Source organism: Megalobrama amblycephala, linkage group LG19 (assembly GCF_018812025.1).
Source record: "Megalobrama amblycephala isolate DHTTF-2021 linkage group LG19, ASM1881202v1, whole genome shotgun sequence".
NCBI lineage: Eukaryota > Metazoa > Chordata > Actinopteri > Cypriniformes > Xenocyprididae > Megalobrama > Megalobrama amblycephala.
The window spans coordinates 1,621,765-1,648,753 of record NC_063062.1 but is presented as its reverse complement, the minus strand read 5'-3'; the positions used below and the strand labels follow the sequence as shown (position 1 = coordinate 1,648,753).

The window sequence follows — 26,989 nt, the reverse complement described above, 5'->3', positions numbered from 1 at the left end:
ATTCTTTAGGTACTAGAACTTATTATTTAGGTACTAGTGCTTATTCTTTAGGTACTAGTGCTTATTCTTTAGGTACTAGAACGTATTCTTTAGGTACTAGTGTTTATTCTTTAGGTACTAGTGCTTATTCTTTAGGTACTAGCACTTATTCTTTAGGTACTAGCACTTATTCTTTAGGTACTAGTGCTTATTCTTTAGGTACTAGAACTTATTGTAGGTACTAGTTCTTATTCATTAGATACTAGGACTTATTTTGAAGAGTGACTAGTAACTATTCTATTGTTACTAGTAACATTTAAAATTTTTGCTGTTTTATCTGTCATTCAGATATCAACTATTCAGTTTTGACTAGTATGCATTAATACATCCTAGGCACTACTGGAATAGGTACTAGTATCTAATAAATATGAACTAGTATCTAATGAATAAGTACTAGTATCTTTAAAAAGGTACTAGTAATGAATAAGTACTAGTACCTAATGGAATAGGTACTAGTACCTAATGGAATAGATACTAGTATCTAAAAAATAAGTACTAGTAGCATGAAATTAGATACTAGTATGTTTTAAGGATTACATGTTAAAACAGCTTGCCATACTCTATAGGAAAGTATAGAAAAGAACTGCAGAAAGATTCTTCAAAATTTGCTTTTACAGAAAATAATGCCAGCATATGTGTTTGGAGCAACACGAAGGTGAGTAAACTCTCAGCAGAAACACACTGATGCTGTCCGTCTCCTGTAGTGCTCCAGCCTTCATACTCAATGAAGAAATCTGGTCCTGAATGAAAAACACACCAGCCCTCCATGCTCATGTGCGCATCCCAATGAAGCTGTTCCATCGACTGTGACGGCTCACCTACAAACCACACACACACACTGACCTCTCGAGTGTGTGTCGGTTTTTAATCAGGCTCTGTCCACTGATCATATTCAGCACACACACACACACACACACACACACACACACACACACACACACACACATAGAGAAGCTGAGCAGAGGCTCAAGGAGACATCTGTGGCTTCAGAGGAGCTCCGTAAGTGTCACAAAATGACATGGAGAACATGTTTTCAACCATAAACACACAAAAGAAGATGCAAAATTTGGGGAAATAGATCTATTTGCGATTTTTTTTCTGATAAAAATTGCAATTGCGATTTCAAATACAATACAAAAGCTTAATGTTTGCTGCGCTTGTTTGGAGGACTGCACGATTTGGTCAAAAACTGATTAAATATCAATATGACTATATAATAATAATAATAATAATACTTATTGTTACTAAATAAAATATTAAATAATATAAGAAATTATTATAACATTTCACTCTAAAATAAAAAAAGAGTATTCAGGAAAAATAATGTAAAAATAATTATTTTGTTTTGCAGAGGTATACAGTTTGGACAAAAAAAATGAGATTATCAATATGAGTATAAAATATCAATAATAATAATAATTAAACAAATAAAAATCTTAAACAATATAAAGAAATATTACTATCGTTAACAGTTCACTGTAAAAAAATATTACTTAAGAAAAATAAATAAATAATAATAATAATAATAATAATAATAAATAATAATAATAATTATTTATTTATTTTGCAGTGGTGCACAATTTGGACAAAGATTATGTGAATAATGGTAATAATAATAACAATAAATAAAATATTAAACAAAATAAGAATTATTACTATTGTAGCATTTCACTCTAAAATAAAAAATACATAAATATGAGTATAATTTGGTCAAAAAACTGTGATTAAATATCAATATGACTATATAATAATAATAATAATAATAATAATAATAAATAATAATAATTTTATTTTGCAGTGGTGCACAATTTGGTCAAAGATTGTGTGATTATATATTAATATGACTATACTGTATAAATAATAATAATAATAGTAATATTTGAATATTAAAAAAAGTTATAATAATAATAATCTTTTTATTTTGCGGGGTTGGCCAAAAGTGATAATATTTTAATGTGACCATAATAATAATAATAAATTATTATTATTACTTAATAAAAATATTAAACAATAAAAGAAATTTTACTATTGTAACATTTTGCTGTAAAATAAAAAGTATTCATGAAATGTAATAAAATAGTCTTAATTTTATTTTGCAGAAGTGCACAATGTGAACAAAGATTATTTGATCTGTAAAAAAAAATGTAGTATTTAATATAAATACTAAAAATAATAATAATTTTCTTATGTAGTGTTTGTCGAAAATTATGTGATTATATATCAGTAAGACTATAATAATAATAATAATAATAATAATAATAATAATAATAATTTTATTTTACAGTTCAACTTTAAAATTTCAATAATTCATTTCCTCATTTATTTAATTCAATTTCAGCCTTTGTGACTTGATGATCACATTAAGCAATTTCTGTGAAGGACCAGAAGAACAGAGGCATCGGAAGAAGATTATAAACTTTAATATAAACTCTCTGTGATGTGCTGATGTGACACCAGATCTATTTCTGCATCTGTTCTAACAGCAGCAGACAGAACATCTGCTGATCGACTTCTGATACGTCAGACTGATTTCATGTCCTGAAAGACCACAGGAAGTGAATTTCAGCTCCAGGAAGTGATGTAACACCAGCCCCCCAGATGACACTAAATGCTCCATGCTCACATAATGACATAAAATCACCTGACTTTACACACACACACACACACACACACACACACACACACACACACACACACACACACACACACACACACACACACAGCTGAATGATTTACTGGCATCACGAGCAGCTCTCAGGTAAAAGTTGCTCTTCCTGAGGGAAGCAGACATCATCTGTCAGTTACAGTCAATTCACAAATCAATCCAGCTCCTCTGAGACACACACACACACACACACACACACACACACACACACACACACACACACACACACACTAACAGCGCATCCGTTCAGCCTCTTTCTGTCTCCCTAACACTACATGCAAATTTTCTTTCCAAATAAACATGAATAATTTATGTCCCAAAAGAGATGTCAGCGCTTAATTATAATTTCTAAACATTTACTTTGCCTTCTGCCTCTATTCCTCTCTGCGTACGAGGAGTTTCAGCCAAATCCCGGGTTAATCACGGCCTGGAACATTTGCACTCGTACTGAAGAGAAAAATACTGCAGACCACAACATCTCTTCACAGAACGATCGCTGATCATTTTAGCAAACTATTTATGTGGCCAATATATTTAAATACAAATCAATCAAATTCAGTTATGCAGAGGAACAGAAACTCTAGGACTCAGACGTCACAGAAACTTCTTTAATCCCTTAAAAACGTGATTTTCTTTGAAATAACCTGCACTGATGAATCTTTCATTATAAGTCCAGAAACATGTGCTGAGAAAATAAAGAAGGTCAATGTTGGTTTTATCCCCCGATAGAACATGATTTAAACACAGACACACACAAAATAAATGCTATGATTTGGGGAAAAAAATGTAAATGTGAACTTTTGGCTGCACAAATTAGTCAAAAATTGTGATTTTATATCAATTTGGCTATACAATAATAATAATAATTTTATTATGATTCATATCACTAAATAAAAATATTTAAAAATATATAACAAATATTACTATTGTAGCATTTCACTACAAAATAAAAAATAGTGTTTTTAAGCAAAAAAAAAAAACATTGTAAGGTTGCACAATTTGGACAAAAATTGTGATTTTATACCAGTAGGAATATAATAATAATAATAATAATAATAATAATAATAATAATAATAATAATAATTTTATTATGATTAATTATACTAAATAAAAATATTTTAAAATATATATAAGAATTATTACTATTGCAGCATTTCACTACAAAATAAAAAATAGAGTTTTTAAGAAAAATAAATAGAAATATTTTCTTTTGCAGGGCTGCACACTTTAGACAAAAATTGAGATTTTTTTAACCAGTATGACTATAATAATAATAATAATAATAATAATAATAATAATAATAATAATAATAATCATTTTATTATAAATTATTATCACCAAATACAAATATTTAAAAAAAAATACAAGAATTATTACTATTGTAGCATTTTACTGCAAAAATAAAGTTTTAAAGAGTTTTAAAGGAAAATAAATACAAATATTTTATTTTGCAAGGTTGTACAATTTGGTCTAAATTTTGATTTTATATATAATATATATAATAATCTAATATAATATAATATATATAATATATATATAATATATATAATAGTAGAATATAATAATATAAATAAATAAATAAATAAAAATTAAACAAAATAAGAACTATTACTATTGTAGCATTTTACTGCAAAATAAAAAAATATATATAAATATGAGTATAAAAATAGTAATAATAACAATAATAATAATAACAATAAAAACAAATGATTAAACATCAGTATGAATATAATCATTCATATTAAGTCCAGAAACAATTTTGATTTCATCCCATGATACGATCAAAACTGCTTCTGTTGTGATGCTCTCTTCATAACCAGGCCATCCCAGCAGCCTCCAGCGGTATCCATGGCTACAGCAGGTTACCGTGTGAACGGGATCAAGGGGAATTGATGAATTTGCATGACAGACTGTGACTGGTCTGTATAGAGTCCAGCGCGCATGAAAGATCTGCGTCTTCCTTCAGAAGACTCTTGTGTTCAGGTAAACGTGTGTTTGACTTTGATTTCTCCACTTCTGTCCTGAATGAGCTGAATTTCAACAAGAGCAAATCCTGGTTTTCATTATTCTGAGACATTTAAATGCAGAACAAAGCCCTGGGCTGCTGCAGGATTCACAAAGGTCTCTCAAAGGTTGAGCTTAATTTAGGTCGCAGTGACCCACAAACTGAGACTCCTGCCTGATAAATGACCATCAGCCGGCCTGAAGAAGATCTCATGATGAGTTAGTCTGAGATCACGGAGATACTACTATAGGACCTTTTTTATCCCCTTCTTATTTTAATTTAAGTTAAAGTTTAAGCAATTTTCTTGTGTGATTTTTTTCAAGTATAAGTTTTTATTTTTAAAAAAATAAATTAATGTATTTTTTAGTTTTAGTTACTTTAGTGCTTTAAGTTAAAATTGAATTGAATTGAATTTTATTATTTTATTTATTTCCATTTTTATTTGAAATTTAGTTAAAGCTTTAGCAATTTTGTTGTGTATTTTTGTTGTTTGTTGTTTATTATTTTTTTAAATTAGAATAATTTATAAATGTCAGTCTCAGTTTTAGTCATTTTAGTACTTCAAGTTAAACTATACAAAAATAATAAATGTGTCCTTGGCAACTAGCTGAAAGTTTTTTTTTATTTCATTTCATTTCATTTCATTTCATTTCATTTATTTTATTTTATTTTATTTTATTTTATTTTATTTTATTTTAGTTAGCATTCATTTTATTTTATTTATTTCCATTTGTATTTGAAATTTAGTTAAAGCTTTAGCAATTTTGTTGTGTATTTTTGTCATGTTTATTAGTTGTTTAATTAGAATAATATATGCATTTTTATTTTAATTTTAGTTTTAGTTATTTTAGTACTTTAAGTTAAACTACATGAAAATAAATGTTTCCTTGGCAACTAGCTGAAAGTTTTATGTTTTATTTTATTTCATTTATTTCCATTTTTGTTTTAATTTTAGCTCTTTTTTGTATTTTTTTGTGTGTTTTTGTCATTTTTATTAGTTTTTTTAATTAAATGCAATTTTTTTTTCATTTTTATTTTAGTCTCAGTTTTAGTTACTTTAGTATTTTAAGATAAACTATATAAAAATAATAAATGTTTCCTTGGCAACTAGCTGAAAGATTTATATTTTATTTTATTTTGTTTCAGTTAGCATCGGTTTTTATTTATTTATTTCCATTTTTACTTAAATTTTAGTTAAAGTTTTAGTAATTTTGCTGTGTGTTTTTGTCATTCTTATTAGTTTTTATTGATTTATAAAATTAAATTAATTGATTAATTTTTATTTCTTAGTTTTAGTTTTAGTCTTAGTTTTAGTCATTTTAGTACTTTAAGTTAAACTATAAAAAATTATATTTGTTGCCACTAGCTGAAATAAAAGTTCAGTTTAAGTTTATTTTATTTCAAATAATGTTTTTATTCAAGTAAGTTTTTATAGTTTTAGTTTCAGTGTAGTTTTAGTTAACGATAATAACCCTGTAAAAGCACCACATCTGTCATAGATCTATTCCTACTGATGTCATTACCGCATCTGCAACGCAAGCAGGAAAGATTCTCATAAAGTTCTTCCAGAGAAGCCCACGCATGGCTTAACATGAAAGCTGTGACTGTGGTGAAGCAGCAGCGGGGGTCTTCGGAGAGCGCAGGGACTGATTTCAGAGGAGGAAAGTCGAGTTCGGCAGCAGAATAAATGAGATTAGAGCCATCGGGTTGACTGGGGATAAAATAACCTCTGAGAGCTGCCAAGACTGGTCACACTGACGCATCTCTGCTCCTGCTGTTTCTAGTGCTGAACCTGAGACTCTTTCTCTCACACAAACTCGAGGCGTCAGAACATCAGGACGGCAGAATATAATCAGCTTTAAAGTTTTCATTTATCAGCCCCCAAGGAAATGCACATAATTGCCAAGTGTTAATTAAAGATTTGGAGCGAATGGGCAGAGAGGCGAAGCAGCACCTCGTTCTTGTTCACAACGTTTGGGGCCGACGTGTCAAAACATGCTGTTTATGAATAAATATACACACACCAAAGTCTCCTTCTGTGGGATTTCATCAAACTGGTCAAAGACCTTGATGTACACAAAAAGTACATTGAAAAACTAGGATTCAAACATGAAAAATTAAGAGAAACGATTCATGAAGAAAAGATTCTACATTGTGATGTGATTGTCTTTTCTTCCCTATTGTGCTGTATATATTTGAGTGAAACGGCTTTGCAAACAAGAACAAATGTAGGTTAAAACAACCCAATCGCTGGGTTAAAACAACCAAGTACGTGAGATAAAACAACCCAACTGCTGGGTCAAAACAACCTAATCGCTGGGTCAAAGCAACCTAATTGCTGAGTTAAAACAACCCAACCGCTGGGTCAAAACAACCCAATCGCTGGGTTAAAACAACCCAACCGCTGGGTCAAAACCACCCAACCGCTGGGTCAAAGCAACCTAATTGCTGAGTTAAAACAACCCAACCGCTGGGTCAAAGCAACCCAATCGCTGGGTCAAAGCAACCCAATCGCTGGGTCAAAACCACCCAATCGCTGGGTCAAAACCACCCAACCGCTGGGTCAAAACCACCCAACCGCTGAGTTAAAACAACCCAACCGCTGGGTCAAAACCACCCAACCGCTGGGTCAAAGCAACCTAATTGCTGAGTTAAAACAACCCAACCGCTGGGTCAAAGCAACCCAATCGCTGGGTCAAAGCAACCCAATCGCTGGGTCAAAACCACCCAATCGCTGGGTCAAAACCACCCAACCGCTGGGTCAAAACCACCCAACCGCTGAGTTAAAACAACCCAACCGCTGGGTCAAAACCACCCAATCGCTGGGTCAAAACCACCCAACCGCTGGGTCAAAACCACCCAACCGCTGGGTCAAAGCAACCTAATTGCTGAGTTAAAACAACCCAACTACTGGGTCAAAGCAATCCAATCGCTGGGTCAAAGCAACCCAATCGCTGGGTCAAAACCACCCAACCGCTGGGTCAAAACAACCTAATTGCTGAGTTAAAACAACCCAACCGCTGGGTCAAAGCAACCCAATCGCTGGGTCAAAACCACCCAACCACTGGGTCAAAGCAACCTAATTGCTGAGATAGAAGAACTCAATCGCTGGGTCAAAGCAACCCAATCGCTGGGTCAAAACAACCCAATCGCTGGGTCAAAACAACCTAATTGCTGAGTTAAAACAACCCAACCGCTGGGTCAAAACAACCCAATCACTGGGTCAAAACCACCCAACTGCTGGGTCAAAACCACCCAACCGCTGGGTCAAAACCACCCAACCGCTGGGTCAAAACAACCTAATTGCTGAGTTAAAACAACCCAACCGCTGGGTCAAAACAACCCAATCGCTTGGTCAAAACCACCCAACCGCTGGGTCAAAACAACCTAATTGCTGAGTTAAAACAACCCAACCGCTGGGTCAAAACAACCCAATCGCTGGGTCAAAACCACCCAACTGCTGGGTCAAAACCACCCAACTGCTGGGTCAAAACCACCCAACCGCTGGGTCAAAACAACCTAATTGCTGAGTTAAAACAACCCAACCGCTGGGTCAAAACAACCCAATCACTGGGTCAAAACCACCCAACTGCTGGGTCAAAACCACCCAACTGCTGGGTCAAAACCACCCAACTGCTGGGTCAAAACCACCCAACCGCTGGGTCAAAACAACCTAATTGCTGAGTTAAAACCACCCAACCGCTGGGTCAAAACAACCCAATCGCTGGGTCAAAACCACCCAACTGCTGGGTCAAAACCACCCAACCGCTGGGTCAAAACAACCTAATTGCTGAATTAAAACAACCCAACCGCTGGGTCAAAACAACCCAATCGCTGGGTCAAAACCACCCAACTGCTGGGTCAAAACCACCCAACCGCTGGGTCAAAACAACCTAATTGCTGAATTAAAACAACCTAACCGCTGGGTCAAAACCACCCAACTGCTGGGTCAAAACAACCTAATTGCTGGATCAAAACAACCCAATTGCTGAGATAGAACAACCCAACCGCTGGGTCAAAGCAACCCAATAGCTGAGTTCAAACAACCCAATCGCTGAGTTAAACAAATAATTGTTATCATATTATTTTAATTTCATGATCATAAACACACTGGTTTGTAGCACAAATAGTTTTACCGTTTCTTGTTATTCTTCTAGTTATTTATCTATAGCATATTTTTGCATATTTATTTTGCTGAAATATTGCAGTTTAATTACTTTTTAATTCAGTTGCATCAATGATGATGCTTTAATTCTGACACCCTCATTGTTTTGTGCGATATAAATGTTGCTCAGAGTTTTTAATCACACATTATAATCTCATATTAAATAAATCACATTATTTAATTCGCCCACTTAAACAGCTTCAAATGTAAGTAGCTTGAAGTTTAGCCGACTACTTTTCCAAACGGGTAAGTTGGCTTTAAAACAGGAGTAGTTTCAGGACAGTTTGGAAGTATTTTCTCTATTATCAGGCTTTGCCGTCTCTTTCTCTCCCACGCCATTTCAAGGTGAGAAGTCTTTGATTTGAGATGATAACGTATGAAGCGTTTGCCTCGGGCTCAACCCCTACCAGCGATCTCACGGCTAATCCTGCCTCCACGCTCAAGAGCATGTGTGAGTCAACTAGATTAGATGCGATAGAATTAATTCTCATTAACTTAAGCAATTATAAAACATGTCATGACTGCTCCGTAATGCTCTTACGCCGGCCTGGTGAACAGGATTACCCGAGATATCCAAACACTTACTTATTCGACGCGTTTAGAGCAAGGATGCCTCTGCCTGCAATTCTCCAGCATGCGATTCTCTTTGTGCCAAATGTGTCTCGGCACATACGGACAGAGACAGACGGTGTGAGGATGTCAACGGGGAAATCGGACAGTGTTTCCCAGCCTCACACGTTCATATTGTAGGTCAGCAGAGACACAGTGAGGAAGGGTGTGAGAGAATCTCGTGGACGCCAGTGGGCTTCCGGGACGTGTTCAGATGTGATTATAAGCACGTGCGAAAGCTAGAGAGGTGCGAATACAGATTCTTCTCAGCGGTGATGCTGTTAAATCTAATCTGTGTTTCGATGTGACTGTCCGTGGCTCTGTCCCAACTCACACGCTGAAAGAACCTCATATGTTGGTGATTCATGCTTAAGATAAAACAAACAATAGTGCTTTTGTTGTCTCATGCTTGTTGTTGAGCAACCGAAGCATGAGCTGTTAAAGCTCCGCCCTCTTCTGGAAAGGGGGCGGGAGCAGCAGCTCATTTGCATTTAAAGGGACACACACAAAAATGGCGTGTTTTTGCTCAAATTTGACAAGCTATAATATATGATCTGTGGGGTATTTTGAGCTGAAACTTCACAGACACATTCTGGAGACACCAGAGACTTATATTGCATCTTGTGAAAAGGGGCATCATAGGTCCCCTTTAAGTGTTGTCTAATTAAGATCGTTAAACAATCAGTGATTGAGTTGTGTCTGTTGTGCACCTGAGATGAGAAGCTACACCTGGGAATCATTGGACTTTCTGTAGTATTGAGATTAAATGTATGCATGTGCTGTGTTGCATAGTGTTATTAAATTAAATTAAATTAAATTAAATTAAATTAAATTAAATTAAATTAAATTAAATTAAATTAAATTAAATTAAATGCAGTTTATTGTGTAAACAAAATAACAGTAATGACCAGGAAAAAATAATATATATATATATATATATATATATATATATTTAAGATAAAAAAGATTTTATCTTTTTTGATGCTTTTGTATATATATATATATATATATATATATATATATATATATATATATATATATTTATATTTAAGATAAAAAAGATTTTATCTTTTTTGATGCTTTTGTTGTAGTAAATGGTATTTATATTTTTTTCACATATTTTTTTTGTGAATGTGCATCTTTAAACACATAAACATACCATAAGTAAAAGAGTAGGATGTTATTTTTATAGATTTTTTATGATCAAAAATTAGTTACACTGATTCAATCCAATAATTCATTGGAGTCTATGCGAGCGAATCATCAAACGAAGCTGCTCTTAAAGGGACAGTTCACCCAAAAATGAAAATTCTCTCATCATGTCTTTCCAAACCTGTGTGAAACCAGCATCAGAAAACCGTGAGCCAGTGTTAATTTCGTTGACAAATAATTTTAGTCATAATTTTCATCAACGACATTTTTTCACGGGTGAAAACGAGACGATGACTAAATAAAAATGCTTTTGAATGACTAAAACTATGACTAAAATCTACTCTAATTTCCGATAATGAATAAAAACAAAATGAAAATGATAGACAGGGACGATTTGGGAAGATATTCAGGCAGGACTGCTGTCCTTTGTGGAAGATGAGCACATTTGAAGTCTATCCACGGGAAAAGTGGCGCTGTTGCACGCTCTACAGGCTCGCAATCAATGAATAGCACACATTTATGCCATGCGATTGCTTATAATCTGATGTTGATGAATTATGACAATGTTTACTACACAATGTTTATATGCTAAAATATTTTAAAGGGTTGTAAGAATGCACGTTTTATCTCTCTCATCTGAATTTATATGAGAAGCCTGCTACAGTGCAGACTGCAGACATTTCAGAATAAGAGTCACAGCGTATTTCGGGATAGTTTATAATTATTATTTTTTCCTGGTCATTATTGTTATTTTGTTTACAAAATAAACTGCATTTAATTTAATTTAATTTAATTTAATTTAATTTAATTTAATTTAATTTAATTTAATTTAATTTAATTTAATTTAATTTAATTTAATTTAATTTAATTTAATTTAATTTAATTTAATTTAATTTAATTCATAGTAAACTACTGTATCTTCTGTCACAGGAAGGAAAGACTAAGAACATTATTTGACACATTATTCTATGTATTTTACAGGTATAAGGGTTATTATAGTTAACTAAACTTAAAACCATGAAAAATATCTTCATTACTTGAAATAAATGTTAACTGAAATAAAAAACAAAAATGTAAAAAAAAAATGTTAATTTATTTTATTTCATCTAGTTTCCAAGCTTTAGCTTAACCTGACTAAAATGACTAAAACACAAAAAAAAAAAAACTATATAGATAATTAAAAGCAAAAACTAAAATTACAATTAAAGCAGAAAAACTAAAAATCAAATCTGATCAAAATTTTAAACAAAAACTTTAATGGTACCTCAATGATAAGTGTGTCAATCCCTGAAAAACACTGAATTGAGCTCTTTCGTGTCTTTTTGCACTTGAACGGTCAAAAACCATCTGCTTTGGCGAGTAAAGTACAGCTGGTTGTCTTAAGTGAACATAAACAGTTTGGAGAATATCAGATGTATATCAGTGTATTGGATCTGTGCATTGTTAGAGAAATGATTACTTAATGCATGCATTACAATTTAACTAAATTAGATTTTAGTCGACTAAATTTACTGTAGATTTCAGTGACTAAAATCTTATGATATTTAATCAACTAAAACTAAAACAAATTCCGATAACTAAAATATGACTAAAACTAAATCAAAATTAGCTGTCAAAATGAACACTGCTGTGAGCATGCAAACATGTTGTTAAATTATTGAAATATTAACTATTTTAGGTCAAAAGCGTTCAGCTGACAAAAACATGGGAATCCCTGATGTAAAGTGCCGCTATTATGCTTTTTAAAATATATTCCTTTCATGTAAGCGTGTAAAAGAGCTGTTTGTGAATGCAAAAGCTCTGCAAAGTTTTAAAGCTCAAAGTGCACGACAAAATATGAGAAAGTGATTTTTGACATTGGATGCATATTGTAGGGGAAAGTTTTACACATGCAACATCAAAAATATTACACATGCACGCAATACAGACATTTAAATCCGCCTTGAAATATATCATACTGTGCCGGCACCTTTGGCATACTACTTTCAACATACAAGATAATCCTAATCTCATACACTATATAATACGGACAGTATGTGAATCAGGCCGCGGTCGTTCTCCCGGTTAGCAGGTAGATAAGAAAAAGAACACATATATAACCGTCCAGGAAACTCAAGTCTTCCCATAATCCTCTGCCGAGAGCGTGAGCACAAGCGAGAGGGCTTTTCGGGCTCCTGTACAGCAGCACGTGTCCCATGGGCACTCCGAAGGGAAGAGGAATAAGTGTGTGCGGTGTGAAATGATTCCCACAGTTGCTCTCGAAGTCTTTAATTAACAGCACAGCTGCAGGCAGGAATCACACGGTCAAAGATCTAATATCACACCAATCCCAGATTAAATGTGTCTCCTTTAATTTTTGCATTTGTGGGCTGTGAAGTTTCTTAAATGGTTGGATCACCCAAAAATAAAACATTCTGCAGTGTTTCACAGGTGGAAAGAAAGTCAAACTTTAAAAGAAACATTTGTTCTTTTTCCATGTATGCGTGTTTAGTGTGTATGTGTTTGTTTAGATTGGTGTTCATAGCGCTGTACCTGCTAAGAAAGAATCATTTTTCTTAGTTTTTAAAAGTGTGTTGGTATATTTTCATATTTGTGAACTCTTCCTTTAATTTCCACTCTCTTAATGTTCGAAACTGATCAGCCTGTAACACCAAATCACAGTCCTACAGTATCTATTTCCGACATTCCTTCAGTTTCAGCCCTTCTCTCTCTCTCTCTTTCTTTATGAAGCTAATATTAGCCGGCGCTGACAGACATGGTCGCGGTACAATAGAACCCTCCATTCATGGCAGATTATAGCTGGCCATTCTCATGATAATTTCATCCGCCGTCTGTGCGCACTGCAAATATTTGCCTCTTTCTATTCTTTTACATGGAGCAGCGCCTGTTCAAGAATTTTCTGGAGAGATCTGGAGATTTTAAAAGAGGTTTGTGAATCATTTCAACATATCTAATGTGTGTCACCTACAGTAGCTCGCATTCGGCTTTGAGTTTGTCAAACATCACAATGCAAAAAATGCATTTTTTGACTTGCTTAAGGATAAATAAGTCAAGTCAAGTCACCTTTATTTATATAGCGCTTTTTACAATGCAGATTGTGTCAAAGCAGCTTTACATTGATAACTGGTACATACTTTTGGCTGCACAGCAGCTCTTCAAGAATAGTGTCAATGCAGGCAGATCAAAGCACTGTTGAATATCAAATGTCAAGTCAAATGTCAAGTGTCCCCAACTAAGCAAGCCAAAGGCGACAGGAACCCAAACTCCAACAGGTGACATCAGGTGGCAAACAAGTGGCAAATAGGTGTTAAAATGGAGAAAAAAACCTTGGGAGAAACCAGGCTTTCTGAGCAGTAAGACAAAAAATACTTATATTTAAGATACAGTCGATGAAAACAATTCTTAATATCTTATGCAGTGTTGCTTCTCAAGTAAGTTTATCTCGTTTTAAGGATTTGAAACACAAGGCAAAGACATTCATTAAGAATGTGATTTTGTGCATGGAAGAATATGAAAGAAAACGTAGACAACTTGCAGAATATTCATGATTCTGAACCCCTTGGATAAAAGTCATGTGACTACTGCAGCGTCAGGAAATGATGTCATGACAGCCGTGATTGGCTGATGACATCACTAGAAAACACAGCTTCACTAGTGAGGTGAAAGACAGAATATAAATCACACATATTTCATTATATGTTGCTATCCGTCATGGAGCTGAATAACACAATGCTGAAATTTGTGTGCTTACTTCTTAACCCTTATGCGGTCTTCGTTTGGGAAGTACACTCAGGGTCTTCGGGGTCTCCACAGACCCCAGGCAACAAAATGCAATTTTGTAACAAAATACTTGTTTTTTTAAAAACAAATGTAATTTTACTCTGTTTATTAATTTTTTTACTCCATGTTTGTACAGTTTTTGGAGGATTTATCATATTTTTTTAAATTTATATAAATAAATTAAAAAATATTTGTTTTAAATAGGTTTTTATACAAAAACAGCTTTTTATGTAAAATTCACTTTATAAAAGACCCACATTTCTAAATTTCATTCATGGGGATAACATGGATAATTTGACATGGTTTAGTGTAAGATTTTTGCCCATCTTTTGGAAAATGCAGTTTTAAAAGTAAAAAAACTATCATTTTTACCAGTAGATGGCTGCAGAGCTCCACTATATGCTATGTGCTATTTGAATGACTGAAAGACATCTTTTCATAAGTTTTTTTTCAGTTGGATTCATATCTAAATATTATGAAATCACAATTATAACAATAAAGGGTACTTTTTGTCAAAGTTAAGTATTTTTTGTAATGAAAAAAAAAATAGTTTTTCAATATTGTTACATTATGATGAGACTCCACTGTGAAAATGGACAAAATTCATCCTCAAAATAAACATTTTGGAAAAAATATTTTTTTTCAGTACAAAAAATGCTAAACTTTGACAAAAAGTAATTTTTATTGTTATAATTGTGATTTCATAACATTTAGATATGAATCCAACAAAAAAAAAAAAACTTATGAAAAGATGTCTTTCAGTTAGTCAAATAACATAGCAAATAGTGGAGCTCTGCAGCCATCTACTGGTAAAAGTGATTTTTTTTGTTTGTTTTAAAACTGCATTTTCCAAAAGATGGGCAAAAATCTTACACTAAACCATGTCAAATTATCCATGTTATCCCCCATGAATGAAATTTAGAAATGTGGGTCTTTTATAAAGTGAATTTTACATAAAAAGCTGTTTTTGTAAAAATATTTATTTATTTATTTATTTATATAAATTTAAAAGATACGAGAAATCCTCCAAAAACTGCACAAATATGAAGTAAAAACATTAATAAACAGAGTAAAATTACATTTGTTTTTTAAAAAGCAGTTATTTTATAACAAAATTACATTTTATTGTCTGGGGTCTGTGGAGACCCCGAAGACCCTGAGTGTACCTTTTTTTTTACACTAACATAAAAACAAGCTATCACTCCGATTTTTTTTTTTTCTTTGTAGATCTAGAAAGTGTTAACAACGGTACAAAGTTTCATGTCATTTGGACAAAGAGAATATTTTTTTTTTATTTGAGCAAACGTCATTTGGGGGTCTAAAAAGACCCCAAAGACCCTATAAGGGTTAAAGATGTTTTCAAGAATATACATATATATATAGAGAGAGAGTGTGTGAGTGAGTGAATGATTTTGAGTGTGTGTGTGTGATTTACTCCATACACATCCATCACAAATGAAACGTCACATGGCTGTTCTTGTGCATGTGAGGTTTCCGTCAGGTCACGTCTTGTCTTTCCTAGAGATGAACTAGTCTGAAGAGGAACCCGCTGGCTACTGTCTCGCAGAATATCAGCAGAGGTACTACAGCCAGGTGTGTGTGTGTGTCATTCTGTCTCTATCTGTTAAACACACACAAATAAACAGACAGTTCAAACCCTTGCTGAGTCTTTCCTGTCTATCCGTCTTCTGACAGCTCAGGGAAAATGTTCAGAGAACACATTAGTCAACCTAACGAACGGACACACGGCCTCCTTGTCCTCCATATTAATCTGTGTTTACCGTGCTAACGTCTCCTCTACAGGATGCCTGGCTCGAGGCGGCTGGCACGCAATGAATCGCGAGTTGCATTGCCATGGGAGCAGGTTGCCGTGGGACGGCCGGCGCATTAACAGACAGCCGTTTGACCCGCGGCTCAGAGGCCGCATCCACCGGGGGACCAAATGGCTGGTTAACCCACTTGGCAGTTCTGAATCTCAAAAAGCAGGCCAGCAGACACGAAACGAGACGTACGGAGGAGAGGATGTACCAGGACAGAGTGCGCCGCTGACTCATTATTAGGACGAATGAGATTGTCAAATTCTTCTAAACCAGATGACGAATTTAATGGGAACAATCACTAATTCTCTAAACAGTTGCACCACTTTTGCGTTTGTTATTTCAGCACGAACGCATGCATGTTATTAGAGATGGCATAAAAACCCGCAGTCCAGTTTAACTAGAAACTACACTGCCGTTCAGATGTTTGAGGATAGATTTTTTAAATGTTATTGAAAGAATCTCTTCTGCTCACCAAGGCTGCATTGATTGATAAAAAATACAGTAAAAACAGTGTCATAATATTACAATTTAAAATAACAGTTTTCTATTAAAATCTATTTAAAAATAAGTGCTTTCAAATCGATTAATCACGATTATTTGCATCAAACATAAAAGTTTGTAAATATTAGGGTTGTCATGATTCCTCCATGATGTCGATTAAACGGCAAAATACCGGAAGTGGCACATTCCACAGACGAGAAGCCATAAACCGCATTTTTAGACCGTTTTCAAAGGCTGCATGATATATTAAAACCATTAAAAAAATCATAATACAGCATTGTGCTATAATGAAATCACAAGAAATGATCTAAGTACTCGATTAATCGTCAAAATAATTGACAGATTACTCGAATAATCATTAGTGACAGCACCACACACACACACACACACACACACACACACACACACACACACACACACATATATATATATATATATATATATAAAAACATAAACTCATGTTAGATGTGATTAATCGTGATTAATCGATTTGACAGAACTATCAAAAATGTAATTTATTGATGTGACTCTGAAACCTGGAGAAATTATGCTATATTCAAACAGTTTTTTAAAACCATAAAAAAAATCATAATATAGCATAGTGCTATTATGAAATCACAAAAAAATCATCCGAGTACTTGATTAATTGTCAAAATAATCGACCGATTACTCGATTACAAAAACAAATCATGACAGCCCTGGTGTGTATATATAAATATATATATATATATATATATATATATATATATATATATATATATAAACATAAACTCATGTTAGATGTGATTAATCGTGATTAATCGATTTGACAGAACTATCAAAAATGTAATTTATTCGTGTGACTCTGAAACCTGGAATAATGATGCTAAATTCAGCTTTGATCACAGGAATAAATTACATTTGACTATATATTCACACAGAAAACTGTTTTTTTAAACCATTAAAAAAATCATAATATAACATAGTGCTATTATGAAATCACAAAAAAATTATCAGAGTACTTGATTAATTGTCAAAATAATCGACCGATTACTTGATTACAAAAAAAAAATCGTTGGTGACAGCCCTAGTATATATATATATTTATATATATATGTGTGTGTGTGTGTGTGTGTATGTATATATATATACCTTTTATGTTAGATGCGATTAATCGCGATTAATCGATTTGACAGCACTATCAAACATGTAATTTATTCATGTGACTGAAACATGGAGTAATGATGCTGAAAATTTCATGATCAAATTACATTCTACTATATATTCACACAGAAAAAAAATTAATTGCAATAATATTTCTGTTTGATCAAATAAATGCAGCTTTGGTGAGCAAAAGAGACTTCTTTCAAAAATATTAAAAATCTTAATTATTCAAAACTTTTGACCTCCAGTGTATGCACTAAAAATAATTTATGACCACAATTGCACTTAAATTGATTAACCGCCAGTCACAGATATTGATCAAATCATTAATGACAAATAATCAATTTCCAATGAATCTTTAATACTAGTGGTCCCCCCCCCCATCAAACCTTAATACCGTTTTCTCATAATGTCATCACATGAAGCATAATGCAAAACAAAAACATACTGGAGGAGCTATTAAACTAGTAGGACCTCTGTGATTTTACGTCATCTTCAAATCAAGAAATCTCACAATCTCCCCAAACGGTTTGAATAAGCCCTGCCGCTCCGCTCCTACGGTAAATACATAAGCTGCAGGCATTAAAGATTCACAGTGAAGTATCAGACAAACTGAACCAGTCATAAGCCAAATGCTCAGTTCCCACCGCATTTCAGGCTCCCATGAATATATATTATAAGAACAGGATTGAAGGAGAGAGATTTTAAAGAAATGGTGTGAGATCTGTTTGCCATGCAGCGCAGAACAGGTATTTGTGTCAGTGTTTAGATTACAGTCAGCAGAAAAACATAATGCCATTATTCATTCAGCGCCTGGAGATGTTGAAAATGCATCTCGTCTGCTTTCTTATTCCAGTCAGATTGTAAGCACACCGATCTGAATGACTTACTGGCCTTCCTCACATGCTTGAGCTTGCCAGGAGGAGAGAGAAATCACAAACGAGATCTGTTTAATGTCTCAGACTGAATGTGGAGCAAATTGAGACTTTTACTAGAGTGTCCTGTAACGGTTTCTGAGATGCAAGAACTTAAAAAAAATGCTGCATTTTATGGATTCAAAATCACCTGTCACATCCTCAGCATTACAGTATTTCTCATCAGCATTTCCACATAATCCTGACAGAGCTAAACTGAAATTTCCTTTCAGAAGTTTAAAGGACAGAGTTTCAGAGTTTCATTCACACTTACTGAGGTCAGAACGGCACATAATCTCACTCCGATCTCACTCGTCTCTCCGTGTCTTTACCCTTATGAGACAAAAACAATTTCCTGAAAAAGTCAAGAGGTTGATGTAATTCTCACACTCATGATTTCCCATCTTTCTCTCTCGAAGAGCATCCCAGCTCACTCTTCATGTGTACTTGTGCTTTTCATATGTCTTTTACTATTGCATACATTTAGTCCCAGTGATCAGATGCACATTTTCACCTGTGGAAAAACACCTTGCAAACACCCTAGAAACCACATAGCAACCACTCAAAACACTGTAGCAACTGCATAGCAGTTCCCTTACAACACTATCTGCTGATAGTTTTCTGAACTTTTATTTTGGCGGGTTGAAGTGAAGAGCTTTGAGTGTGTGTATCTGCCGATAGTTTTTTTTTCAAGTTTGTGTGTTTATCTGCCGATAGTTTTTTTGAGGTGAAGAACTGTGAGTTTGTGTGTGTATCCGGCGATAGTTTTCTGAACTTTTATTTTGGCGGGTTGCGGTGAAGAACTTTGAGTTTGTGTGTGTATCTGCTGATAGTTTTCTGAACCTTTTTTTGGCGAGTTGCGGTGAAAAGGTTTGAGTTTGTGTGTGTATCCGCCGATAGTTTTCTGAACTTTTATTTTGGCGGGTTGCAGTGAAGCGCCGTGAGTTTGTGTGTGTATCCGTCGATAGTTTTCTGAACTTTTATTTTGACGGGTTGCAGTGAAGCGCGGTGAGTTTGTGTGTGTATCCGTCGATAGTTTTCTGAACTTTTATTTTGGTGGGTTGCGGTGAAGAGCTTTGAGTTTGTGTGTGTATCTGCTGATAGTTTTCTGAACTTTTATTTTGGTGAGTTGCGGTGAAAAGGTTTGAGTTTGTGTGTGTATCCGCTGATAGTTTTCTGAACTTTTATTTTGGCGGGTTGCAGTGAAGCGCGGTGAGTTTGTGTGTGTATCCGTCGATAGTTTTCTGAACTTTTATTTTGACGGGTTGCAGTGAAGCGCGGTGAGTTTGTGTGTGTATCCGTCGATAGTTTTCTGAACTTTTATTTTGACGGGTTGCAGTGAAGCGCGGTGAGTTTGTGTGTGTATCCGTCGATAGTTTTCTGAACTTTTATTTTGGTGGGTTGCGGTGAAGAGCTTTGAGTTTGTGTGTGTATCTGCTGATAGTTTTCTGAACTTTTATTTTGGCGGGTTGCAGTGAAGAGCTTTGAGTTTGTGTGTGTATCTGCTGATAGTTTTCTGAACTTTTATTTTGGCGGGTTGCGGTGAAAAGGTTTGAGTTTGTGTGTGTATCCGTCGATAGTTTTCTGAACTTTTATTTTGACGGGTTGCAGTGAAGCGCGGTGAGTTTGTGTGTGTATCCGTCGATAGTTTTCTGAACTTTTATTTTGGTGGGTTGCGGTGAAGAGCTTTGAGTTTGTGTGTGTATCTGCTGATAGTTTTCTGAACTTTTATTTTGGCGGGTTGCAGTGAAGAGCTTTGAGTTTGTGTGTGTATCCGCTGATAGTTTTCTGAACTTTTATTTTGGCGGGTTGCAGTGAAGAGCTTTGAGTTTGTGTGTATCCGCTGACAGTTTTCTGAACTTTTATTTTGGCGGGTTGCAGTGAAGAGCTTTGAGTTTGTGTGTGTATCTGCTGATAGTTTTCTGAACTTTTATTTTGGCGAGTTGCGGTGAAAAGGTTTGAGTTTGTGTGTGTATCCGCCGATAGTTTTCTGAACTTTTATTTTGGCGGGTTGCAGTGAAGAGCTTTGAGTTTGTGTGTGTATCTGCTGATAGTTTTCTGAACTTTTATTTTGGCGAGTTGCGGTGAAAAGGTTTGAGTTTGTGTGTGTATCCGTCGATAGTTTTCTGAACTTTTATTTTGGTGGGTTGCGGTGAAGAGCTTTGAGTTTGTGTGTGTATCCGCTGATAGTTTTCTGAACTTTTATTTTGGCGGGTTGCGGTGAAGAGCTTTGAGTTTGTGTGTGTATCCGCTGACAGTTTTCTGAACTTATATTTTGGCGGGTTGCAGTGAAGAGGTTTGAGCCTGGTGATGAGTTTTGAACTCAGACTATCTGGACTGTAAGACCCCTGCATCTTCCTTTTGATCTTCTCTTTCCCACTTCATACCTTCTCCATCTCTCTGCTTCTCACTTTTTCCATCCCTCTGTCTCTCAACAGATGGTGCACCATGTGGCGATCTGCCCACGGTGAGGTGGGCATCAGGAAAGGGACTGAGGCACGAGGGACTCGCCTGGCACACTGTACTGCCCGCTGACCACGAGTGAGGGGAGGTCAACAACTGATATGGGACACTATAGAAATGCAACTACAAAAACAACTAGATTGTGAAGTCTGGAGCATAAAGCTGCATGATGACGCACATCCTGAAGTTGGAGTCGTTTCAAAAAGCCCTTCTGAATTTAATTTCAATCATCAGAGCTAAAACTCTCTGCAAGCAAATATTAATATCTGTGCTCTCGAGTTGGTTGTTTATGGGCGTTATAAGTCCATTATTGTGAATTAAAGTAGCCGGCAGGAACTGTGGTAATCACGTTAGCGTGCTAAGATGAGTTTAGAAGTGTCACGCTGTCGTCCAGCTGGACTGTGTTTTCTCCACACACTCATATTCCACATAATTGACTTTCTTCCTTCACAGATTTTCTTGCTTCAATGCTTCATGAATATCCTGTTTTACCCTTACAGTTTAAACTGGTTTGGCTGGTCGATTCAGCAGTTCTCACTATATATTCTGCTACTTGGATCACCTGAAAACCACCTAGCAACAACTTAGAAACAACCCATAACAACCTTGCATGGTTGTGACTTTTGCATAGGCAAATACATTAACATTTTTAAAATCTAGTTATTTTCATTTCAATTATCTTTGGTGTCACTACCAAAACAACCACCTAGCAACTCCCTGGAAACCATCCACAACACCCTAGTATCATGGTTGTGACATTTTCATGAGAAGACATCATTAACATTTTTAATATCTATTTTTGTTTATGATTCACTTTCAGTTCCAGTGCATAGTAACCACCTAGCAAATCCCTGGAAACCACCCAGAACTCCATAGCAACAACCTAGCTATTCCCTGGAAACCACCTACAACACTCTAGCATTAACTTCAAAAATTAACCTAGGTGACAGTACATAGCAACAACCAAAGCAACTCCCCGGAAACACCCAAAACACCCTAGTATCATAGTTGTGACATCTGCATGGGCAAACACTATTAACATTTTTAAAATCTAGGTATTTTTACAAATCACTTTTTGCTCCACTTCATAGCAACCACCAAGAAACACCATGGAAACCACCCAGAATGCCCTAGCAACCATCTAGCAACTCCCTGGACACTCACGGCCACAACCCAGCATTATCTTCAAAAATTAACTTTGGTTGTCACTACATAGTAACCACCTAGCAACTCCCTGGAAACCACCCAGATCACCCTAGCAACTCCCTGGAAACCACAAAGAACACTCTAGCATCATGGTTATAACTTTTTCATGGTAAAACTCCATTAACATTTTTAAAGTCTAGTTATTTTTACAAACCACTTTTTGTTCCACTGAATAACAACCAACTAGCAACGCCCTGGAAACCACGCAGAACACCATAGCAACCACCTAGCAACTCCTTGGAAACCACCTACAACATTCTAGCATTATCTCCAAAAATTTACTTTGGTGTCACTACATAGCAACCACCTAGCGGCTCCCTGGAAACCATCCAGATCACCCTAGCAACTCCCTGGAAACCACCCAGAACACTCTAGCATCATGGTTCTGACTTTTGCATGGGAAAAGACCATTAACCCTTTTAAAATCTAGTTATTTTTACAAATCACTTTTTGATACACTGTATAACAACAAACTAGCAATGCCCTGGAAACCCCCCAGAACACCTTAACAACCACCTAGCAACTCCCTGGAAACCACCCAGAACACCCTAACAACCACTTAGCAACTCCCTGGAAACCACCCAGAAAACTCTAGCATCCTGGTTGTGACTTTTGCATGGGAAAACACCATTAACATTTTTAAAATCTAGTTATTTTTACAAATCACTTTTTGTTCCACTGCATAACAACAAACTAGAAATGCCCTGGAAACCACCCAGAACACCCTAACAACCACCTAGCAACTCCCTGGAAACCACCCAGAAAACTCTAGCATCCTGGTTGTGACTTTTGCATGGAAAAACCCCGTTAACATTTTTAAAATCTAGTTATTTTTACAAATCACTTTTTGTTCCACTGAATAACCAACTAGTAACGCCCTGAAAACCATCCAGAACACCTTAGCAACCACCTAGCAACTCCCTGGAAACCAACCTAGCATTGTGCTTTTGACTTTCGCATGGGCAAACACCATTAACATTATTAAAATCAGGTCATTTTTGCCATTAATTTGCCACCACAACAGATGTAAAAAATGCACACTTCACTCATAATTCACACATCATTCTCGCACGCAAGAGTACCTGCAGTCCAGACACCACAACAACAGATGACAAACCCATAATGCACCACCTTCACAGGAAGCTTTCCCTGCTGTTTTTGTGATTTCTTCATTATGTTAACCAACTGGTCGTCACTCACCTTTTCCTGATACTGCCTGCGCGAGGAGTCCAGCGACTGGATCAGCGCCGTGGCGTGGCCAACAAACATGGCGTAGCAAGTCGCACCCACGATCATGCTGAGGATGGTCAGCCACACGTCTGTCATGCCAACGGGCGGGTACATGCCATATCCAATACACAGCATGTGGCTCATGGCCTTAAAGAGAGCGTAAGAATACTGCTGACCCCACGTGTCGTTCTGAAAAGAGAGAAAGACAGAGCGAGAGACAATCAGAAACACTTCATGTCCATCTGACAGACCTATATAGATATATTCACAATGACTTTGCTGGTGATATAAAGCAAGAAACAATGCCTTGATTATTTTTACATAGACCTTTCCTTGCTTTAAACATTTTGTTCCAAAACATTTAGCATCAAAAGGCTAAAAAATATTAAGGTATAATCTTTTCAGCTGCACAATCCTACATGTATGCATGAAACAGAAAGTTGAAACACTTCCAGTGACTTCATGAATATGAATCCAGATTGACTCCAGAGAGTTTGGGGTGGGAGAAAACACAGTGACATAAAATGAAAATATGTACGAATGAGGCCGAAAAAGAGAAATGCGAAAGCTGCGGGAAAGTGGGTCAGCTATTTAGAAAGATGTGAATTTCTCTGTGCCTCTAAAATAGTGAATAAATTGCCCTTGTCCTGTGGATGTGTGTGCGAGTCCGTGAGGAATCAATATTGGCTCCGTCTGAGGTGACATGTCCAGATTGCTTTCAGACTCATTTCTGTAGAGGCTCAATCCTGAGAGAGCGACAGCTTATTACAGCGCTCCAAAAAGAGGAAAAAGATCATACCGTTTCATAATGACAGCCCCGTCACTGGAATAGCTGGATCTAACAACGTGAAGGAGCTGCAGGCGTCAAAAGTGAATTTGAAAAGATACAGAGTGGCACTATTTTACTTTAATACATGTGTATTTAAAATACTTAGAAAAACGGAGAAAATCATCACTTGAATCTCAATGTACAGTAGTGGGCAAAAGGCAAAAGTGATGTTTTTGTGATGTTTTAGGATGAAAATAATCTGTTATTTAAACGGTGATTAAATGATATATAGAGAGCGATCAAAGAACGCTCCCTTTACAATCGCTGGAGCTGTCAATCAAACAGAGTGCGTTTATTAGTTCTGGACTCTAGACTTATTTACATCGCATTTGCACTGTTAGTTATGATGAAAGCATTCGTTAGTGTGCAGAAATTGAGTTGCAATGACGAGATCACTGCTTTCATGAGCTCAACAACATGTCTGAGTTCAGCTACATGATCATCACTGCAACCTTTCATGCCACGATCTCAATATAATGCCATAGATCTAAATGTAATGCAACACTTTTCATGATTAATTAACATTGAGAGCTGTAATAGTAAAAACTTGCTAAAAGTTTTCGAGAGCGTAATACTGAGCTATTTCATATGCAAAGATGTCAGCCAATCACAGCAGTGGGCGTTTACACTGAAGTCTCACACAGACACGCCCCTTAAAACAGAGCGATCAAATCAGAGGATAAAATCAGGGTAGGAAAAATGCCTTTTATTTCTAAATTATGACAATTTTTGATGTAAAAACCATACTAACAATATCAGTGCACCCCAGAAAACATTATAAAACAATAAAACAACACAGTTCATGACCTCTTTAACATTAGTTAACATGAACTAACAATGAAAATACTTGCAAATCATTTATTAATCTTTGTTTTTGTCAATTTCACCATTTACTAATACAATATTCAAATCACAAGTTGTATCTGTTAATATTATTTAATGGACCTGAGCTGACATAAACTAACAACGATAAGACTTTAATGAAGATAAATAAATACTGTAACAAATGTATTGTATATGTAGGTATTGCATTTAAGGCACTAAATGTAAGAATTTTCATATATTCATCATTTACTTATTAATCCCGTCTTCCTGGGTTGTCTATGAAAGCCTGTAGACTGATTTTTACTTGAAGGACTTGGGATGTTTTTGCCAGGAAATTTAATAGTATGTAATGTTTACACGCCTGAGAGCTTCTCTTCTGCTCTATGACAAATGAAATTAATGCTTATACAATGTTCAGGATAATAATGCCGAAAGAGCCATTCTGTACTGTAGTGTCAATGCGTCGTGCAAAGAAAAGGGATTCATTCAAACTATAGTCTCACATATATAGTCAGATCTATAGAGTCTATAGTCTCAGATATACTTTAAAATCTTACTATCATAATAGTGTAATTTTAATGACCTCATCTGTCGGCATTATGCTGGTGACAACAAATCCACGTCACTCTGATCAGATGCTTTCTGTACTGCTGTTGTTGTGTGTTTATTTTGTTATTGAGAGGAAAGCGTGCAGCACATATTTACATATTCAACTAACCGTCGTTCTCAGCAGCGTGGACAGTGCCGGGATGTTCGTTAACAGTTTATCGCGGCAAAAGTTTTTCTAACTTTTTTACTTCTAAGCAAAGAACGTCACCATGAGTATATTGAGGCATTGAATCACGTTCAGTCTCTTGTACGTTACATAAGCATGAGCAGTAAGTTCTGGCTGCAGTTCACTTAATGGCCACCGGTGTCGCTATTAACAAGGTTTTCTGAATTCTACATAGAGCCCCTTTAACTAATGGGATCTTATTGTCAAGTGTTATTTGGCACTTGCTGAATGACATCTATAAAAATGCAAACTGGCTTAAAAAACGAATGTAGCAAATCAAAGCACGCTTTCTAATGTAATCTCACAGTTTGTGTCTCCCCACTGCTGTCTCCACGCCTGCCTGCTGACTGATAAAGTGCTTTTTTGAATCTGATCTCTGACTCTATGTTATTGTAAGACCGTGGTAATCACAAACCACCAATTATCCCTCAGGGAAGCCAGCGAGCCGCCGCAGCTTTCGTCGATAAACTCCAGCAATACATGGCAGTTCCTGAGAGGACTTCCTCATTTGGGGCTCGGCTGGCAATTTTGCCATTCTCGTTCTCATCGGGTTGATTCAGGGTCGCGGCTCGGGTCTCTGGCATTCAGCTAAGGAAACTAAATCTCATGGGCATCAGGAACAAGACTGTCCTCTCTCTATGGACACTGGGGACTCGGTGGCTGCATGTCCCCTTGACTAAAAACAGAAGGAAATTAAAGCCCAGCTCACTGGAGAGCTGTCAATACTAGATGGATATCGAATTAAGGCTGGAGAAAAACCACAATCTGAGACACTTCACCCCACTAACCCACCCGCCTTACGTAATAACACAGCTTACTGCAACTTACTACTACTGCTGGGTGGTGTGAACAAAATTTTATTATATCA

The 26,989-nt window shown here is 35.7% G+C and overlaps 1 protein-coding gene across 1 annotated transcript in view; it reads right to left on the bottom strand.

Moving 5' to 3' along the window:
• The window catches only part of hcn4 (hyperpolarization activated cyclic nucleotide-gated potassium channel 4), a 100,613-nt gene that overhangs the window by 20,761 nt on the left and 52,863 nt on the right, over positions 1-26,989 (bottom strand). Inside the window, exon 4 of the mRNA XM_048169353.1 lies at positions 23,663-23,881. Within this exon, the coding sequence (XP_048025310.1) occupies positions 23,663-23,881 (219 nt within the window). The remainder of the gene's footprint in view (positions 1-23,662; positions 23,882-26,989) is intronic.